At 38.4% G+C, this 20,800-nt stretch overlaps 1 protein-coding gene across 3 annotated transcripts in view; it reads right to left on the bottom strand.

The window, feature by feature from the left end:
* DOP1B (DOP1 leucine zipper like protein B) overlaps positions 1 to 20,800 on the bottom strand; it is a 54,137-nt gene that overhangs the window by 22,773 nt on the left and 10,564 nt on the right. For all 3 annotated transcript variants that reach the window (XM_076353756.1, XM_076353775.1, XM_076353766.1), the window contains 16 exons: positions 18,479 to 18,660; positions 18,208 to 18,378; positions 15,563 to 15,752; positions 14,593 to 14,691; positions 13,722 to 13,845; positions 12,909 to 13,009; positions 12,340 to 12,454; positions 9,699 to 9,819; positions 9,090 to 9,209; positions 8,382 to 8,487; positions 7,704 to 7,895; positions 6,159 to 6,852; positions 4,384 to 4,652; positions 3,447 to 3,599; positions 2,319 to 2,419; positions 1,444 to 1,634 (listed from right to left, as the gene is read on the bottom strand). In XM_076353756.1, the coding sequence (XP_076209871.1) occupies positions 1,444 to 1,634; positions 2,319 to 2,419; positions 3,447 to 3,599; positions 4,384 to 4,652; positions 6,159 to 6,852; positions 7,704 to 7,895; positions 8,382 to 8,487; positions 9,090 to 9,209; positions 9,699 to 9,819; positions 12,340 to 12,454; positions 12,909 to 13,009; positions 13,722 to 13,845; positions 14,593 to 14,691; positions 15,563 to 15,752; positions 18,208 to 18,378; positions 18,479 to 18,660 (2,929 nt within the window). The remainder of the gene's footprint in view (positions 1 to 1,443; positions 1,635 to 2,318; positions 2,420 to 3,446; positions 3,600 to 4,383; positions 4,653 to 6,158; positions 6,853 to 7,703; positions 7,896 to 8,381; positions 8,488 to 9,089; positions 9,210 to 9,698; positions 9,820 to 12,339; positions 12,455 to 12,908; positions 13,010 to 13,721; positions 13,846 to 14,592; positions 14,692 to 15,562; positions 15,753 to 18,207; positions 18,379 to 18,478; positions 18,661 to 20,800) is intronic.

The following is a 20,800-nucleotide window of genomic DNA, read 5'->3' as shown; positions in this document are numbered from 1 at the left end:
TTTTTTTTTATGCTTCCTGAGCATAAAATGTTTGTTGAGATCAGGAGAGAAATGAGAAAGATAGCAACAGAGGAATTTTTTTTTTTTTTTTTTTTTTAAAGAGCTGTTTTCCTTGATTACATGCTGTGGAACAAAGAAGGAATATATTAGCTCTGTGTTTGTATAGTATCTAATAAACAGGTTCCGTTGGATGCTATAAATATCTGCCATCTAACTATTTGCCAATCAAGACAGAAAGACAATTATGCAAGCCGACAGCTAGGTTAACAGTAATGAGACAGGTGACACGGAAGTTTCTTTACACAAAACTACCAGACACTTCTCCACTGTCTTCCTGCTCTGCTCCAGGAAACAACCTTGCCTACTTGGGCCAAATGGTGCAGAGTGTCTTATATCCATACCACTCCCAGCAATCCCAAACCTCAACAGATTGCCAGCCTTCGCAGTACTCCGCACTTGGAGCGAACCCTGGCTCCACACCTGTCTCAGTCTTCCTCAGCTGCTCCCCACAGGTCTCTCTCACACTTGTCTATTCCACATTTGACACACAGATCATATGTGGTTCACAATGGTTCTCATTACAGGTCTTAAAATGGACATCTTCCAGCTGTCAAATTTAGCCTGTCAAGGTAAAGACGCCCTGCCACATTCCTAAATTTGGGTGGCTGGAGATCATCTTCAATTCCAAACATCTCTCTTTCCTTCTACATCCTAGCTCTGGGATACCTCAAGACGTATGCCACAAGGGCTCAGCTATCCTCTTGAATCGAGATGGCTCTTCTTTGGACAAAGATATTTTAATTTTTAGAAGTTAGCAGAATCAGGTTTTTTTTTTTTTTGTGTGGTGTGTCCTAAACAGCAAGATGTTCCTCACAACCTGTCTGATTATTTTAACATGATGCTGAGGGAATCATTAACAAAAAATATTCTGAATAAAGAAACCTGGTATAAGGGTGCATGGTGTGCTGGGGCAAGACTGGGCGGAGAGGGTGAGATTTGCCTGTCCATCCTGCCTACTGGAACAGTTCCTGGACTGACATAGTCACCAAACTGCTCCTGGATTTCCTTTGGTTGCAGACCTAGTTTTGCTCAAGAAGGGATCCTGTGAACAGTGAACATACATGCAGTGTGGATTATCTGGGAATGGCAATGAGAAGTGTGGGACAAGATCCCAGAGCAAAGCAGGGAACAATCCAAACCAACAGTGTAGGTGCAGCCACCGTAATAGAAAGGATCATTAGGCCTTCAACTAGCATGACTTACTCCTGAACTCTGTTTTAGGCATCACTAGAGGTACTTAGATGAGGAGGAATCTATGGCACTGATACAAGACAACTCAGGGTAATAGGATGCCATTGCACTTCAGAGGCTACCTTCAGTAGGTGTTCAGGAGTATGCAATGCTATGTTAGCACTTACAGTTTCAGTCCTAAAACAGTTTTACCTGCCGAATTTTTCTGTTTGATGTAGTGGATGGACGTGCGCTGTGTCTTTGGATGAAGCAGCAGCAGCAGGACTGGTTCAAGAATCCGTGCAACATCATTAAGTGAAAGAGCACGGATCAGCCAGCCCTGTGCTGCAGCACCAATTGCACCATCTGAACAATTGAGACTGTCCAGTACCACAAACAGAGACCTGAGTGGAGAAATCAGAACAAAGAAGTACAATTGAAATCCCTAAAAAAGTTAATGCAAACAACAAAATAGTGGCAGGGAACAGACATAGAGCATGTTCAAGTAAGCACCAGCCAATGGCTCATGTCTGCTAACAATAGCTTGATCATGCACATTTTCTGGAGTTGAGGTCAAGTACACATGCGTTTGTAGAAGCAAGGCCATACATACACTCACACTCTAGAAGAGCAGCATATTTTAAAGTTCTTTCACACATTTATTTAGAAAGACTCTTAATGCTTTTGCCTCATTTTATACAGAGATTATGATCTCGTAAATAGGAAATAAAACTAAAATAAGATAATTTTTTTTTTTGCACAAGTAGTTGGTTCTATTTTTTTTGGAAAAAAAATCTAACCCACTCCAAGATAAAAAACGTCTGCTATGCAGAAACTTGTCTGCAAGCTACTCTTCATATATGAAGCTCTTTCTATTTTTACAGAAGCTTCCTTCACACAAGAAAGTGCACCATGCACCCAGAGTGCTTTGCAAAGGTAATAGTGCAAGAAAGTTGAAGGTCTTCCTTTTGCTCATTTTTTGGTCTCTCTACAGAGAACTTTTTCCCACCTCAGAAAAAAGAACAGAACAAAGCATGATATAGTTAAATATATGAATGTAAGACTAAGCCAGTGGAAATGGAAAATACCTATCAAAGGACCGATTGTGAGAAGTCACTCTGCTGCCTTGGATCTCTCTGGTCAGATGCCACATGACAGAGAATCTGAACAGTGCTTCCAGCCTTGTCCCCTTTGCAAGGAAACAAGACAGATATGTATTTTTTGCAGCATTTATCTCTAAGTAAAATTTTAGTGAGACTTTTAAACCTCTAGCAGAACAACCGTTATTGTGTAGATGACTGCTAATCCTTCTCAGGTAGTTTGAGAGCACTTTTCTATTTTGCAGCAGACTAAACCAAAATGCCATGTATCCATGAATGCACAACCAAAACTTAACAGCCACAGTGTTTGTAGGAGCAAAAAAAGACATGCCAATACACCAAAAATGTATTTCAGGACTCTTGTGTATAAACATTTTAGTCTTGTTTTGGTGTCAGGGAGGTTTAAAAGTTGGATGACAAATGGGAAGACACTGGTATATTAGGTAGTGTTTATTATTAGTAATTTTGTTTGAAAGCTTCTAAAAGGTTTCCAAACTTTTAAGTTTCAAAAGCAGACACGAAAACAATAATGAAGACTGAAGGTGGCTGTTTTAATTTCTATTGTGCAAGACACTTCTTACAAATATAATGTAAGTTATTAAAGAACTGTTCTGTCATTAAACTAGGCAAGTAAAATAATTAGTAACTGGCTCACTTAAAATACAGCTTACCTATTATGAGAACTAAATACTAAGGTGGACACAGGGTCAACATTATGTTGACATACACTTACAAGGTGATAAAGTCTTTTGTTGGAATATGCAGTTTATAAAATCAACACAAAATAAAATTATTTTAGAGTTATTGGCGGAGCTGGGTCAGTTTGGAAATAATGACAAAAACTGCAAGTTTTTAGATACTACATGATTTGGGCTGAAACTAAAAAAGCTCCAGCATTGACTGATAGAGCTTGTATCCAGGGATTAAGTTTAGCAGTAGTCCCATGATGAATAAATCCCAGGGAACTGTAAAGGCGTGGACAGAGTCTGTCGGACTCCTGGAAGACAGAGGGACCATGGGAGTGAAGACGTGGGGTGGAAGGAAACTGGAGGCAGTCTGGGAAGCACTGGAACAACTCTACAGTGATGAAGGGGCTTCAGTGAATACAGGACTTACTTTATCATAATCCAAAAGCGCATGGCAGATAATGTCTTCGCAGATATTTGCTGAGGGTGCCAAGCAGTGCAGCCTGTAGAACAGTTCCACACAGGCAATATGATGCTCCCGTGTCTCTTTGTTTAGCTGATTCCAGAGCACACAGGCTACTCTCTAGGGAAAAATAACAAATAATAATAATAATAATAATAATAGCCATTTCTTCCCTGACTTAAAAGCTTTCCATTGCATAAATGCCCTCTATTACCAAAAGGGATTTCCAAATTGTCTTAGTTTAGCAAAGAGCAAGAATTCAGGTCATACACTCAGACGTAAAGGAATGCAACTCTCCTACCCTAGTAGGACAGGTAATTCAAATGTATGTGCACCAGAAGTTAAGAAAAGCATTTCTGCTCCTGTTTTCTGGGTCAAAACTTAACAGATTGTATATGTCAGGCACAGTAATTGGAAACACAGTAATTAAGAAAAAGATCTTGGAACCAACCCTCTTACCAACACTAACATCAAGAAATGGTCAGGAGAAGGAAAGCATCTTTGAAATATATAAACTCAAAACAAGGACGGAATATTTTCATTATTATTCACCCACTAACATTTCCTCTTATCTAAAAACTTAGAGTGGTATCAAAGTTCTCTAAAGTGTAGCTTTCAAGCTAATGAAACCAAATCTTTCAAGTCAGAAATCAACTATACCTAGCCCCCAAGAATTTGGGCACAAAACCAACTAGCAATTTGAAAATAACCTGCCACTTTTGAACATCCTGTTGGGAAGCACACAAAGAAGAATGCAATTGCTTTCAAGTGGTTGTGGAAGCAAAAACCAGCAGCGTGTCATTGTAACACAAACATGCTGCCCCCAAACATCCATGCAAATAACATTTACTTTCCCACCCCATCCTTAGAGGTTCAGCGTAAAAAAGAAAAAGAAAATTGACACCTGGTAGAAATCCGTTTTCTCTGAGATGATCTTTAGAACTCCAGGAGCAATGGGAGGAAGGGTGACCATCTGTAGCTTTCCAAAGAAGGGGTTGTGGCCAGACACTTTGTACCGCTTCATTCTGTCTTCCATCACAAGTGCCAGTGACTGGGAATGGTTGATGACCTCCAGCAGCGTGAAGATGGACACGTTCTGAACATAGCAGTCATTCACACAACAGCATATTGTCATTAAGGACTTCAGCCACAGAGGGAAGCTGGCATCACAACCTTCTCAGAAGATAAGTGAGAAAAAAGTTTTTGAATAATCTCAAGGTTATGGTCATATTTTCAAGAATTCTTCAATCGAGCTCACAGGACCAAGAGACAAAAATGACTGCCCAAATCCAACTGTCATGCTATCATCAAGTCCCTTACTTCAGAAGGGACTTGCTTCAAAGCAAGTTATATTCTTTTCCCTATTTCTCCCAGCAGAAAGCTCTTGCAGGACCTCAGCAACCCAGTAACTAGTGCATTTCTGCTTTCCAGTTTATGTTTATTCACAACTAGTTTTTACAGCTGCTGTTTTCCAGCTGTCATTGTCAAAAACAACAACAGAGGTCTGTTGATCCAAGGATACTCCTTCGGGTAGCATTGAGGCATAGCATTTCAGAAACCACGAAGCACACAAGGAACTGGTATGGCTAACATCAAGTCAAGCAACCTTTGCCTCTCCTGAGTGAATAATCAGATAAAGTTTTATTAAGGCTTGACTGGAGACAGTCTGAAGTATGAGTTCACACGTCTGGCTTCAAAAGCAAATGTTTTAACTGCTTTACTACCACAACAAAGTGACAACTCCTCCTTCTCCACATCAGACAACTTCTGTATCACATTCGACCCAGACCTTCATTATCAGATGTTCTCTCCTTTTGGCTTTAAACCTTACTGTATTCTCCAGGGTGTGCAGTTGAAAAGAATTTTGAAAATAAACTTCTATAATCCTAGGATGGTATTCCAAAGAAACACAATTATGAAAGCAAGCCTTCTAAGTACAGCTACATTGCTGACCACATGGAAGGCACTGCAGATATGCATAAGTGTCCATGTCAAGCAGATCGCTCACCCATGTAGATAATGGGCTTATCATCACTTTGCTAAGGAAGACAGCAGAAATTTGTAGTGAGGTGAGGAAGAGAACCCAATTTTCCAGTTTCCCACCTCTCCATTCACTACAAACCTATCTTGTCAACTAGCCTTCAGGCCAATAACTGCTCCTGCTAAAGCTAATGAACTTGAATTCCCAGAATAAACAGGCCCTCCAATTATACAAGGTTATTCTTATATGTTAGCTTACAACAGACTCCTTTGAATTCTGAGGGTTAAGGAAAGAGCTGTTTTTGCTTCTGTTATGGTTTAGAGCTCCAGTTTTCCACTTACACCCATCTTCCTCCAACGCATCCCTTTTTTTTTTGGGGGGGGGGGGGGGGGGGAGGAGGGACACGGATTTCCTGAAAATCCTGAACCATGCCTTTTCATCCCTTCAGCTACAAGTTTTGTAGTGAAAGCTTTCAAAAGAATGTGAATTTAAAAAGCTTGGTAAAAATTGTCCCTCAACCGCAAGACACCAAACACATGCTGATGTGGGTAAGTCTTTAATTCACATGCAACCTGCCTTCAGCCCTGTCAAAAGGCATTACTACTGGCCCTGGTCACATGTCTTGCAAATAGCCAAGTTCACACTGCTATTTGCATCCTCAAATGCTCAAGTTGCCTAGTAAAGGAATCTTTTCTTACCAGGAACCTGAAACAGGGAGAGATACAACTGTTCCATCTCCTCCTCCGAAAGATAGACTGGGAATGTGGTACAATCCAACAAAAGGTGACAAGCTGCAGCGAAAGCTTCCTTGCAGTCACCTCTAAGGGGTCCCAAGACAAGCATCACTTGTTCTAAGTCCCACTCTTCTTCCTCCTTTTCCCTTTTATTACCAGAGTTGCGGTCAGAAGGAAGAGGATTAGAACTCTTGTTCTTGAATGGTGACCCTCGAACTGAGAACAAGTCTGAAAGCATTTGTTTAAACTGAGGTACAGTGATTTGCTTTGCATCCCATGGGCTCCTTTTCTTGCCAGCACTTTCAGGTAATCTGTAGCCATTCTCTTTTTTCTCTTTTCTACTCAGATTCATTGCTGAGATGCTTTCGTTACTTGTTTCTTGAAACTGCACCCCAAAAATGTATTTACTGGAAAACTTGGCAACCAGCTCTTGGATGCAATACAAAGTCTTCTGAATGTTCCCCCCTTTCTTCCAGACATCATCTCTCTCAAGGGTCACAGTTGGCACCCCCAAGTGCTGAGAGAGCTCTGGGGAGGAAGCACTTAGACCAATGCCACTGTCTTCTGACTTCAGGGGCGGGAATGGAGCCTCATCCTCCTCCTGCAGCACAGACTTAGTCTCCAAGGTTACGTCCACATTCTCCTTTTTCACTGGGCTCTAGAACCAGAAATGTTCATGTGGTTAATGTGGCACTGCATAGATCATTTTAAACTATGTAGAACTGTGGCAGGCACTGGGGAACAGCAGTGATAGAAAAAACTTCTAGTATTTGCAATTTTCAGATACAGATTACTTTTACAAAATAATGAGACATAGTTATTTGTGAGCAGTTCAATTCAACTGCATTTAAAACCTAACAAATGCTTCTATAATCCTCACACCTTGACTCATCAAACACCAACAGATCCATAGCTACAGATACTTAGCAAATGGAAATGTTTCCTTCAAATCAGTTCACAGCTAGAACGGTATTACTTATGTTGGATTATTTCTAGTCAAACGCATACATTTGTTCTACTGCAAAACTTTGGCAGGCTGTGCTTGTGTGACTGCTTTATGCCATCTATTCCTCATTCCCTATCATGGTCTCTTGCACACAAATAATACCACATTGTGTTAAACTAAAATATTAATTTAAAGCCTTGCAGACCTAGCCAGCTATAAAGCTGAGCTTGATTTGGCAACTCGAATCTTTAGCAACTGCACGATTCTGAGTGTCTTTTCAAAACCATTAAGATCACATTCTTCTCAAGAGGTAGGATTATAGCCCTGGTTTCAGACAAGACTATACTCCTTCACTGTCACAAATAATTCAAAAAAGTCAGAACTGAATACCCAGTAAGAATAACAAGGCATCAGGTAGCTCTGGAAGGGGCCAAAGAAGATACGTTTCAAAAATGTTTAGTGCTGCAGTTATCATCTAGGTTTAAGTTAGGAGAATTAGCATTTTAAAATAAGTTATGTCACTAACAATTTTAAACTTCTATGAGTAGTTGAAAAACACCTACCCCATTTCCACTTCCTGTCTCAATGTCCAAATAGGAAGGGGGCATTTGCACTTTGCTAAGCACCTTAAAACAGGTCTTTAAGGCGTGAGTGAGTTCCGGTAAACCTAATGCTTCCATATTTTCCAGGAGAGACTGCACCATGTAACTGAGCATCTGTGGAAGATACTGAGTCTGCACTTCAGAGTAGAGTTCCTAAAATAAATAAGCATTGTTTAAAATAGTTATCACATATTATTATTCAGCTGTCTAGCAACACTGATGATTGATAAAGTCAGTTCATGAATGGTTAAGCTGTACAAACTTGCTTCAGTGCTATTCCTTCTTTCTTCATTCTACATGACGAACACTGACTCATACCCTAAAAATCTTACAATAGTCAGCCAGCTACTAGGAGACCAAAGGGTCCCAGGAATTTATTTACCCAAGAAGCAAAAGGTACACTTTTTCATTCCTTTGATAGAATCACCATATTTTAAAATGCAAACAATTTTCATTTTGCTAGGCAATAGCACGGGTAGCCATATGTAAGTCAGCACATAAAACTACACTTTGCAGGACATAGCATGCATGTGCACATGTACGTCAATTTGCCTGTTTTCATTTTAGGCAATCACAATATGAATTATTTGATTTTAAGTTTCTGAAGACTTTGAAGCAGTTAACTTCAGGTTGCCTTACCAAAGGAATCACGTCAAGAAGAAACACCAATAGTGTGCAGAGCTCCGAAACTGTAGGAGGAGTGCTAATATTTTCAAAAGGATATCTCATCTGTGTGGATTTGTTTCTGGATTGAGAGAAACATTATTTTGTAAGCTTTTTTTCCTATCAAAACTTGTGTTATAATAAAAAAGCTTCATCAAAACCAGCACAAAATACTGAACAGCTAGACTTTCTGAAGCAAAGTAAAATGGGACTTCTAATACAGCAGGACAAAACATTCTGTCAAAACCACCCAAACTGTAGCATGTGGGATGCTAAAGTGCTTCTAATTTTCAGATTGAATCTCTATACACGATCTTACTACTTAAAGTATAATCTTCTCTCTTACATTTAGAAAGACATAAAAAGATAGAGATCTTTATTTTTCTTCAAAAAACACTTGTTCTTCCAAGGAAGACCTCTCCACCTCCCCTCCCAAACCGTTTCCTCCTTCATTTGTCATTTTGAAAGTAATTTCTTTTGTTCTCAGGTTGCTAGTTTCTGTCTAATTGTTCACCTGTTCGCATTCTTGAATTATTTTAGGATGCAACTTACATATCTGTCTGATTCTAAAATGTATTATGTCCCTTTCAGAATTTCAGTGCTTCAGTAAACTTTATTGTCTTATACAGATAGCTCTTAAGTGGTATTTTTAAGAGGAGCACTATTGTTTGACAACATAAACACCTGAAACAATCTTCGAAACATTTGGTCATGTAATCCCAAAGAAAATCCGTGCTTAAGGATGTGATCAACAAGTTGACTGTTTTGACAATTTCTGAAGCGTTTTTGTTCTCTTTGATTGCACTGTGTGAAAGGGAAAAAAAGGAAAAAAAAGAAACAGATGTCAGTGAAGATTCTAAAAGCATGCACATCACAGTATTAGCTGATGCGTTCTAAAATCTTTTCCCCCCTTTCTCTACAAGCTAAAAGACATTGACTGTTTTAAATCAAGGACTAAGTCATTCTGGAATAGCTAGAGTTTGAGCATCTTTCTCCCAGATGAAAGAAATCGAGCCTTCAACTTTGAAAATCAAAAGGCTAAGAGTTCTGTCACCAAACTGATTCTTGGCCAATACAACTGGATTTAATCAACACCAATCACATGCAGGGTACTTCATTGTCTTCTCTGCTAATCAAAGAGAAATCAAGCGTGTGTGGGGAAAAAGGGAAGTCAGAAAAATCTCATCGTCTATACAGAGGAATTTTAATTTCCTTAAATTGGTTAGGTTTTAATAAGTTAGCTCAGTATAAATGACACAGTTTCAGTTCGTAGTTGAAAATTTGTAGTTATACCTTGCAAGTATGTTGCCACTTTGATTGTAGCTAAGTCTGAGATCAGAACCAAGTGCATCTTTGCAGTAGGAATAGAAGGCTCTAATAACTTCAAGGAACAGGTCCCCAACGACCTGCGGCCCTACAATTGAAGGAAAAAAGAATCCAGTAGTTGCACCAAAGTGATTGCTAGGCAGCTCAGTTACAAACTTGTATAGACTTAAATTAAGGTTAGCTAGGCTAAAAAAAACACGACCACCCAAGTAGGAAGAAAATGCTTACATGGCTTTTTAAAATGTCAGATTTTCCAGTTAAAATTAAATTAAATATGTATTTAAATATTTCTGTTTTTTAAAAATTCTAGTTAAATACCACCTGTTGTTCATTTTAGGAACTTTTTAAAGGAATACTTGGAAAGCCATAGCACCAGTTCTACATTACACTTAAGTCACTTTCGTAAGGCACCTACGCTGCAATAATTTATAAGTGGGCATAATCATAACCATAAACCTGCAGTTCACGTGCCAAGAATAATCACGACGTCTGTATCTATAAGGAAAACAAGCAGATTTCCCAATACACATTTAACATAGTGATCCCTTGATTAAATTTTGAGGGACAGAAGCTGGAAAAATCAGCAAATTGAAAAGTTCAAATGCCTAAATATATATAAAAAATGCATATTTATAAACAGTTTTAAGAAGAAAGTATAAATTAGGTGTGTGCTGAGAACTGCACCCAGTTTTCAAGGGTCAGCACTTTTTTGTTTTATCTGAAATTATCTATAGAGGACATGAACAAATAATAAGTACAATACCCTAAACATGGAACCATTAAAAAAAAGTAGTGTATAAAGCATTCCAATGAGTGCTTCTAAAAAGGAAAAAAAAAGTTAAAGTGACTAAGAGTAGCAGAAAAGGTCAAAGATTCTTCTTATGTTTTAGTTTGCTACCTTTAAAAAAAACCCAAAAAGTTGCATTGCTAAATCCATTTCAAAAGGAAGTGAAAGTCATATTGGCTTAAGGCTCAAGAAGTTACATTTTGTGTGCTGACTGGAACAGAAGGATTAAACTAAATAATGCAGTTCAGCTAAATAACCTTTATTGTAGGTCAGATTAACACTGATTGTCAGCCAAATAAAACGTACAGTAGGGTAGTATCTGTCATCTACTTTCTAAATTAGATTAATCAAGAAATTTATGATGTAACAACCTTAGTCAACTGTCCTTTATTCAGCATTTTTGTCAGGAAACAAAAATGCTTTACATAAGAGGCTTTAATCATGATAGATTTTTTTACAAACAGCTAAAACCCAGCTAAAACCAGTGGAAGGAAACATTAGCACCACTGTCTTATAAACAGACTAACAACTGCTTCTACTAAGGTAGCATTCATTTGTTAGACAAGCAATACAGAATCCTCATTTTTCCTGACAGTGCTTTGATAATTCTTTAACAGAAATGTGCTTCAAAGGACTTTCCTGACCCATGAAAGAGGATAAGCTTACCAGAATACAGGAGCCTGCAAAACCAACTGCCACTCAAGTGTTTAGTCTCAGTACCTGAGTTTTATTCTAAGTCTACAGGCTTGGTCAATGGTAACATCACACCCCCGCCCAGGATAATACCCAGAACAACGCTTTGGGATACAGTCAGTCATTAAGACTATTAGCTTCTAACAAATATCAGTTAACCAGTCCATGGGCTTCTCATACCTGTCAGATTAACAGAATATAATTTCTAAAGATTTATCTGTACACGGTTCTTACAGAATACTATTAAACCCTAAAAATCTGTCAAGTTACTTTGGCTTATTTTTTTGATGCAGAAAGGAGAACTTGCCCTTTAAAATAAGGGCTGGCAGAGCCTCACCCTTCTGGTGCTGGCAACTTCATGTACACAACAGAATAGACATGTGACAGTCAGGGAAGAGGAGGAAATTCTTCACAGCTCAGTCATGAAGTCTCAAGCTTCAGGCCAGCACAAGCTGGCACCGCCACCGACAGAGGCACCCCTACCTCCCCACACCCATAACAGGTTATTTCCCGCTGGAGCACCTGCAGGTAAGTGGTAATGCCCACTTTGGCAGCAGTACCACCATAGGCTAGCTGCCTGTGGGACTGCAGTGTCTGGAAAAGCAACACGGTCATGAGAGTCTGATGCAAGTGTATAGGAAGGCCCGCAAGCAGAGCCAAGCACTGGAAACAAACCCAGGCAAGAGCAGTACCGGTGGTTTTCAGATAGAAGCCGCTTTATAAGACAGAACAAAAAGAGGCCTGACAATATTTTAGAGAATAAGCTCCGAGGAACGAATTGAGCAGAATATTGAGACCAGGACAGAAGCGGTTCTTTTTAACTGGCCGCTCAGATTGCGGTTCTGGGCGTGGAAGAGCGTTATCCTCACTAGGATACGTCCATGCTACACAGCGGAGTGCTCTGCAGAAGAGCCAGAGACAACCTGGAGAGGGTGCTTGCTCCAGAGCACCGTTCTGAACCAGGTCCAAGGCAAGGAACATGGCCCCCTGCACACTAATACACAATGCACACATATTCAGAATTTGGAAGAATTGCGCAGGGTGTTATCTTGAGTCCTACTGTCAAAGGCGATGAACACCAAGTTGTAAGTCGTTAGCAGTCATAACAGAAGTGACAAGCAACTTTACCTATTTCAGGTTTGTCAAGGAGACTGATCAGGATGCGGAAGGGTTTCAAATAAGCTTGATGCTGTTCCTCTGTATCAGACTCTGGGAATTTCTGATGTAAAATTTCAATCAAACTCTAGTAAAAAGAAAACATCAAAATGTTATAGGTAAAAGAGAGATTGCCATTTTATTAAGACCTGAAGTGTTTCTAAATTTGATTTTGTTTAGTACCAACTAGAATTGAACTTCAATTTTCCATACAGGGTAGACAAATCGATGACATCTTCCCATTATCTGTACTCAAGAGCTGATCTTATTCAGAGAAGCATTTTTAAATAATTCAGGTAGTTCATCAAAGATGCTACACTTTGGTTTCGTTAGATTCCATTTGTATTGTAAGCACATACAATATTGGGATAAATAGAGCACAGCAGGCATTCAGAAAGACGAAAAAATAACCACCAAAAGGATGCTATCTTTAGGGACAGAAAGTGAAGGACAAACCAAGTGGCACAGTGAACAATTCTAGACGCAGTTTGCACTAACATTTAAAAGGATCATAAATACATCTGTACACAATGAACACCAACCTCAACCAAAAGATCCTTGGAATATTTTCCAAAGAAATAAATAGCACGGTCTTCAGAAGTTGTTGAGTCTGGAGCAAAAGTACCACCTTTAATATCAGAACCTACAAGATAAACAGAGGCATCAGGAGTACAGAGAAACACTACAGTACAGAGCACTACACACATCATTTATACAAATATTGAAATTACACTGTATTTTTAGCCTTTGTCATTTCAACACTTTGCTTGAAACTAATGTACTGCCCAAGGACAGCCCACATACCACAGTTTGAGGCATCCAGATGTGCTATACTGAACATAAATCAAAACCAAGGCCAGATCCAGACACGGGGTCAGCAAGGGCAGCCTGCATGCAACTACATGGCTGCAGCTCTTGTCCTGTCACTTTTAGCCTCCTCTTACGCTGTTAAAAGGAGGCAGATGGGGAGAAGCTATAGCTCTCTTATAGCCCCTCCTTGACAATTAAGCCCATGTGGGAATCAATAGACTATTACTTCCAGAAGAGCAAGGTTAAAATAGCACCCCACTCCTTTCAGTCCACTGAACCACTTCAGAATGAACTGTGGACGGGACCAGAAATAACTCATCAGATACCCTGTGATTCAGGACAGTGAAATGAATTCACCTCTGAAGAGAAGACCTGTTTGCCAAATGAATGGTTAAGTTTATTAAACAGGTGCTTAATAAATGGCAACTAAACAACACTTTATCATCATTCATTAACTGCTGAAAAAGTGTATTACATTTTTAAGCACTGATTTTTTTTCTCTTTGGTATTTAGAATACTGAATATAGCTGTATATTGTACAGTACCTAGCAACCATGCATATAATCTTCTATTGAGTGACATGTCTCTCCTCAACAATGTCTGTGTAGCTGCTGACAGAATATAGACTAAATCAGTCCTGTGCAATAGAATAGTGCTTTCGTTGCAATCCTAGGATGAAAAACAAAGATAATTTAGCTGTTTATGAACACTGAAACAAGTCAAATTGGTAATGAGGGTTTTTTTTTTTTTAACTGGTAATACTGTTTTGAAAAAAAGGCAACAAGCCATCAACCACAAAATATTTCGTATACTAAAAATCTCAAGAGAGGGAATCTGACACAGTTGTGATCATTTTCATATTTAAGGTACAGAGCTACAGTTAAGCTCAAAAGACTTCATTATGTTATTTATGCATTAAGACTTAAAATTACTTGCTACTTTCAAAATACTGACTATACTACTAGGTAAGTTCGGAAACGATGGGGAACAGCTCTCGTTTTGAGTAACACTTTCTTTCCTAGTCTTTAACAGAAGTATCTTAATTTAGCGCAGATAATTCCAAATGCTGAAATCCTACTTAAAAAAGGAGCTCGATATTTTTTCCATATGCAGTTTCTCAGGCCTGAATACTTCAAGCACATTCCAAATATCACGCAATATTCACTGTGAAAGCACATCTTCATTTGAAGCATTTTGATGATGTAAAACCAAGTTAGCTGTAAGGAGTCTGAGAAGCAGCAGTCTCCTCCTATTAAAATTGATGGGGAAACAAGAAACTGCAAAATCTGCTCATTGATTTTGAAGGTACAAAATTCAGACATTTGGCAATAACAGAGGTAGGAGCTGGACTGGTTTCACAGAAGACACCTTCCCGCACAAAGTGTGCACGCGACAATACCAGATTAGTCCTCTTACCAAAGCTATATAAAATGGGAAGAAGAAGAGAATCACTTCTAGAGTGTTTCTTTGCACAAGGACATTTGAATCCAATACTGATACACACAAAGACTTTATCTGTAAAAGGAAAAGAAAGCACAACGGTGTTTTACTTCATGACAACATTTAAACTACAATCACTGTTAATAATCACAAGAAGGAAAGAAAGCAAACGGTTACATGTGAACAATATCTTTTTTAAATAAGAGGATAATTACTCAGCCATTTAACTCCTGCCCCCAAAATGAGTTAAAAAAAAGTTTTGTGGAATACTGTTAAAAGAATCGTTAATACTTATGAAATACTTGGTTTTGTAACAATACAGAATGCCACAGTGTGACATCACCAGCTATCAGACAGAAGGTGAAGCCTCACAAAATGCAGATATTAAAGTACTCTAACTAGCATTACAGTTATTCCATCAGTCAAGTTTAACATAAATTACTACCTAATGAATATTTCCATTTTACTGAAAAAATAAAAAGATACTAAATTTCAGAATTGTCTTCCAGGACTGCAAACACATTGAGAAATCCACATTAAACTTTGTATATACTGTATTATAGAAGAGCTGGTCTTCAACCTTAAATGCAAATTCAGAACAGGTAGAGAAAAGATGTCAGGTTTATCTTCTGATTTGAAACAGAGTCAGTCTTTTAAGGCTGTATGCAGTACCGATTACCAAAAACTGCAGAAGCTTCAGAAGACTTGCATTCTGCAGGCTAACCAAAATCTGTATGGGAGATTCTCTGCTACATTTCAGGTAAGATGCTCCCATGAAGTAATGGTATTAAGCAATTCCAGTGTGGACCTTTCACCCTCTCTTTCTCTCTCTCCAAAACATTTTTAAGAGCGTGTCATTCTAATTTAATACTGAGAAGGCACAATCTGCTAGTATGCTGGTATTATGGTAGATAAGACTGTTCTACGAGGAGTGTAATAAACTTACTGTGAGCTTGTAATCAGTGCCGAGCATGTACTTCTGCTGTTTCCCAGACAGGTCTCTGTTGATATGACTGACAACAAAAAGAGAAGCAGGCAGCCTGATGGATGGGCTGACCAGGACGCTGCCCCAGAGTGCTCCATAGAACACTTCTTGGCCCATCAATAAGGAGAGCTTCACAAGCAGAGCATCTGTTCTGTATGGAAATATATTTGACATGAGAAAACAGATTTTTGTTAGTTCAGTTTTATACCATAAAAAGGCAATTATATGCAGAATTAGTATTGTAGTTGACATAATTTATATAATTTCCTCATCTTTGTATTATCAGTATTGCCCTTTTCACATGACGATGGCCAGCATCTGATTGTACGAAAACAATCAAAACCCACTCAACCCTTTGTCACTGTGCACACTCACTGAAACAAAGTTTCTGTGCATACTTTGGAAACTTCCCCAGTAATTATCTGCAAACATTAAGCTCTGACCAAATTACTGCAGTAGCTCTGACTGCAAAATATTTACAGTGAGAGGTGTGCAATGCTGAACTGGAAATAATTTAAGCTGACGCTAGATTCTGAAAGCCAATTTTATCAGTCTGGGAACTGGAAGATATCCTACATATTTGTACTTACAAATCAGTGGGCTCAATTTGTAAGTCACTGAACAAAAAAACCCATGAGATAAAATGACACGCTGTCAGTTATTGCACACAGGATTGGTACACTGAAATCAGTTTAATGGCAATCACATTGGAGGTCCTATGACTGAAGGCACGTTCTCTGCTTTGGCAACTCTGTCAGTACTCCAGTGTTTTACTATAACTTAAGAATTTAAACCTCACATGAGGAATGCAGAAGTGAGAAAAGAGGAAGAAGTCCAGCACAGAAGAGGGAATAAAACCCCAAATCTGATGTTCCTTTCTATTTCTTTATAAAGTAGCCCTCAAGCCATTTTTTCTTTTCCATTTTGTGTGTGTGTGCAAGCTCACGCATATGTGTGTGTTTAAGAAGGAAATAGTGTCTAGGCTGAAGCACGACCTGAGCTAGTACTTCTGCCACTTTCGGGAACAGCAGGGGATGTATTAGTGTTAGTCCTCAATGTTGAAGATTCTGAAAACATTCAGTGGAGAGTCTCTTACGAAGCCGAATTTAAAATTAATCTAACGCATCTTCCAACAAGATATCTTGGTCTATCTTTCTTGCACCAGAATCATTATGATGAGTAAACTAAAGAAAGACTTTCTCATGTAATTTTTATATTTCACAAAATAACATTAATTTTAGCATAAATCTTTCACAGTGAAATATATGGTCAGTTCCTGTCTGTGACCCTGTTTGTTCAAGGCAAAGAGGAAAACAATGCCATCAAGAATAGGGAAAAAAGGTATAAAACCTGAAGTCAGATCTTGGAAATTAATCTGCAGTTCCCATTAACTCACTAGTTCAAATTTAGTCAGTTTCAAAATAAGTTCAGTCTCCCTAAAAAGGCTTCAGATAGACGGAGACTTAGTTCCAAGGGATCCCCTTTCTCCCCCAAGTCCCCAGCAACTAGTGTTGTAGGAAAGAGAAAACTATACACCATCACTTATAAGCCTGCCTGACAAAAAGCACATACTAAAATTCATGTTTCTACAGCAGATGTATAAGAGGTATATACTTGTCCACAGATCTGACGTTCTGGAATTGGCAACTGAATGCTACTCACCAAGCTGGAAACACGTGCAGTCTACTCTTAGCCACTCCAGCAATTGATATGAGCCTTCAATTTAATACTTGTTTTTAAAAAGGGGCATTAGACATAGAAGTATTTTGCTTATCAACTGTAATCTACGCAGCCTAGCATATCTTGCCTTTTTTTTTTTTTTTTTTTTTTTTTTTTTTAAGGTGTACACACGGCTATTTAAGATTCAAAAAGGGCAGAGAGAACAGCCAGCACATCCAGACTGGTAATACAGAAGGAAGTACATTACCAATGCAACGTTTAGTGACTCTTTAAGCAAAGAAACATTTGGATGAAACCCACAGCGGTTGAGTTCTTATAAGATCTTACAAAACAGTTCTGGTAACTGAAGTAAAACCACTACGCAAATGGGTGCTGAGCTGCTCTTCTCAGCACACTTCCTGATCCCGACTTAATGTACTGAATGCCATTGTCATTACTGCCAGGGGCACCCAAGAGTGAGAGAGATAATTTTTCCACAATAGATTTTATAAGAGTTGCCTCTTGCTCGTGCTTTCAGAACCTGAGGGTAAGTATCTGGTATAGAAAGACTGGAAAGAATTCAGCTGCTCTCTCATGCTACAATATTTAAATAGAATTTATCAACAGAGCAGTGGTTTGGGGAGTCAGGTTAATTATTTAGGAGTTCAGAGGAGCTTTAAGAAATAGTTTTTATTGCTTTCTCTCAGCACATCTATTTTTAACACTCCTTTTCCTCTTCTATCCTCTTCTCCTGAGATGAAAATAGAACGGGAAAGGGTTTTTCTACTTTAGCACTATTCATTGCATCTTTCAGGGGCTCACCATTCTTCCACCCTTAGAAGCTCTTTTATCAAGCCTTCTATATAGAGAGCTGACAGAAATTTCCTCAGAATTCCCTAGGAAAGAAAAACACTGTATATTGCTTTTAAATTAATATTAGCTCTTACCTGTCATAAATTTCTGATCCTTCTTCCAATCCAGGCAGCAGTCCAATTACAAAGGCTTGAAGACCAGGCAGGAGGGACTTTTGGAGAGGAAGAAAGTATTTCTCATACAAACCAAGGAGGACAGGCCTCACTGACATTGCTGCATTTGTCAGCAGAGGAAACAAACCAGAGCTTTAAAAAAAAAAAAAAAAAGAAAAAAGAAAAAAGAAAAAAAAAGATTAGTTAATTAAAATAGACTGTGAAATGCATATGCTTTTAAAGAAAAGTTTACCTGTACAAGAATAAATCCTTGGCAAGCCATTTTGTCCCAATAATTTTAAAGATTATTTCATAGGTTTCTAGTGCCTTTAAATGCACTCCACTAGGTAGTGCTGGATGCAAACACTGAGATAATCTTTTACTGATGATCAGCCGTCTTGGCAATAGAGAATACTTCAGGTTACTCTGAAGAGCCTGTGGAAGAAAGGAGATGAGAATAAACAGCTATAATGTATATGATCGCTGCATGTCAAAGATTTCCTACTAGCACATTGAGAAGAACTAAATGCATTCAAGAGTTTTCTCTCTTAAATACATTTTGTTACACTGAAACAGCAGAATTCTGCAACTGAGTTTTCATATGGAATCACTCATGAACAATCTAGAAAAGTCTGGTCTTACTTTGCTTAGAGGCTGGAAAATGAAGTCAAAGGACAGGACAGGGACAGGGTACACTTATCCTGTCTCCAGGGGAAGTAGGGAAGTAACAAGAAGAGCATCTCAGCTTTTAAGGGCAGGGAATAAAGTAAGAATTAAATAACTATCTTTCCTCATAAAGTTTCATTTCATGTATAGCTGAAATATAAACCAAAAACCTTCCGACCAAAGCAGGCATGATTAAATGGGACAATAACATCTTAGAAGTTATTTGTAATTCTGTGTGGCTACATTCAGTAAGCTTTATTAACTATTCCCACTGTATTCACATATAAGTAAAAGATCTTCAGGATAGGACATAGTTAACTAAGTAGTGCAGACAGGCCAGGTCTCTGGAAAAAACAAACTGTAGCACCTTTCTTTGGAAAGATTACTCTTTTCCTTGAACCGTGCATGCATTTCAGCAGGGTAAATAAGTACGTCTCTTCAACTCAGAGACAATTAAAAAAAGAAGTTGCAAGTAAATGGCACTTTAGCCTTTGATCACTGTCTGCTAACGCAAACAGATGTTTCACTGCAGATTGACATTTGGGATGTTTTCAGGATTAGGCAAATTCTTGACTCTCCCAAAGGTTAAGTCATGGTCTTATCCTACGTAACTACTTTAAACTTGAGGTTCTTCTATCCTGCCTGAAAAAAGGTTTTGAAAAAGCAGCAGACAAGTGAACTACCCGTCCTTGCTCATTTCCAGGAAAAAAACCAAACCAGTTCAGCAATGATCGCAGCATTCACTTGAATGCTGAATACTCTCAGCAGCAGTAAGAGGAAGAGATAAAACCCATCATCTTTCAAAGGTGTGTGCAACTTATCGTTTAAGACTTTGCAGTTGGTGGGCACAAGAAGCTAGAATCTGTGAGACTACTATTGTGTTATTTCTCCCATTTGCTGCCCTGCCTAAACTGAGAGACCAGCTGTTTGTAAAGAGCTTCTAGTAAATAAAACTTGCTCAAGAAAAAACCAGGGTGAGAGTTTGTAACAACAGTAAATAGGAATGTCAGACCATTCTGAAATACATACAGTACAGATGCCATTTAGAGCCAATTAATTTCCTTCCTTCCCTCCACCACTGAGCATGAGATCTGCATTTTAATAGGTACTAAAAACTAGAATCCAAGAATACAGCAATATTTCACATATGAAACTAAACCAGGTCATATTTGTGGAGTTATCTTTTACATCTTTTATATTTGAGAGATTTACTCATATGTTACATGAGTAGTATTATTTCAATATTAAAGATTGAAATCCTTAACACTTGTAACAGCTTTGAAGACTGCTTGAAAGCTGGACTTTGAAACATTCTGTTTATATTGGTTGGTATGTATTTGCCCACACCCTCTGTATATATAAAAGAAGGTAATTACAAAAAAATATGCCAACGGTAAATATTTTTCCTCTCAATCTTAAGATTGAACAAATACCATCTTAATATTCTATCAGTTAAAATTTAAATATCAGCTAGGTAGAAAATGAAAACATTCACTGTTTATTACACAAAGAATCTGATCCATTACAGAAATAATGTCATCTCATAAAAAGTGTCGTTTGGCTTATTTCATTTCCTAAGGATGTGAAGTAAATCTCCACCAGCAAATAAGAACTCGCCTTCCCCAAACATCAAAACATTTAGTCAGAAGAGGAAAAAATACTCCAGGTATATTAGGAGTTGAATAGTGGATATTCAGGGATAACTCAGTGTTAAGTATTTCTCCTGGGTAACTCTGAAACCTTCCAATGTCCAAATTCCAGCAGGTGAGACTAACTTAGAATAAGACTACATTCACGTACGTGTGCCAACTATACTGCTTCACCTAAAGAATCAGAAAACATCTCTGTATAGGAAGCAAGATTTGAAGACATTTATTATGATCCTCTTACATAAGCTGAGGAGAGCTTC

Source organism: Aptenodytes patagonicus, chromosome 1 (assembly GCF_965638725.1).
Source record: "Aptenodytes patagonicus chromosome 1, bAptPat1.pri.cur, whole genome shotgun sequence".
NCBI classification, from domain to species: Eukaryota; Metazoa; Chordata; class Aves; order Sphenisciformes; family Spheniscidae; genus Aptenodytes; species Aptenodytes patagonicus.
Note: the sequence above shows the minus strand (reverse complement) of the source record. Positions and strands in the feature narration are given on the sequence as shown.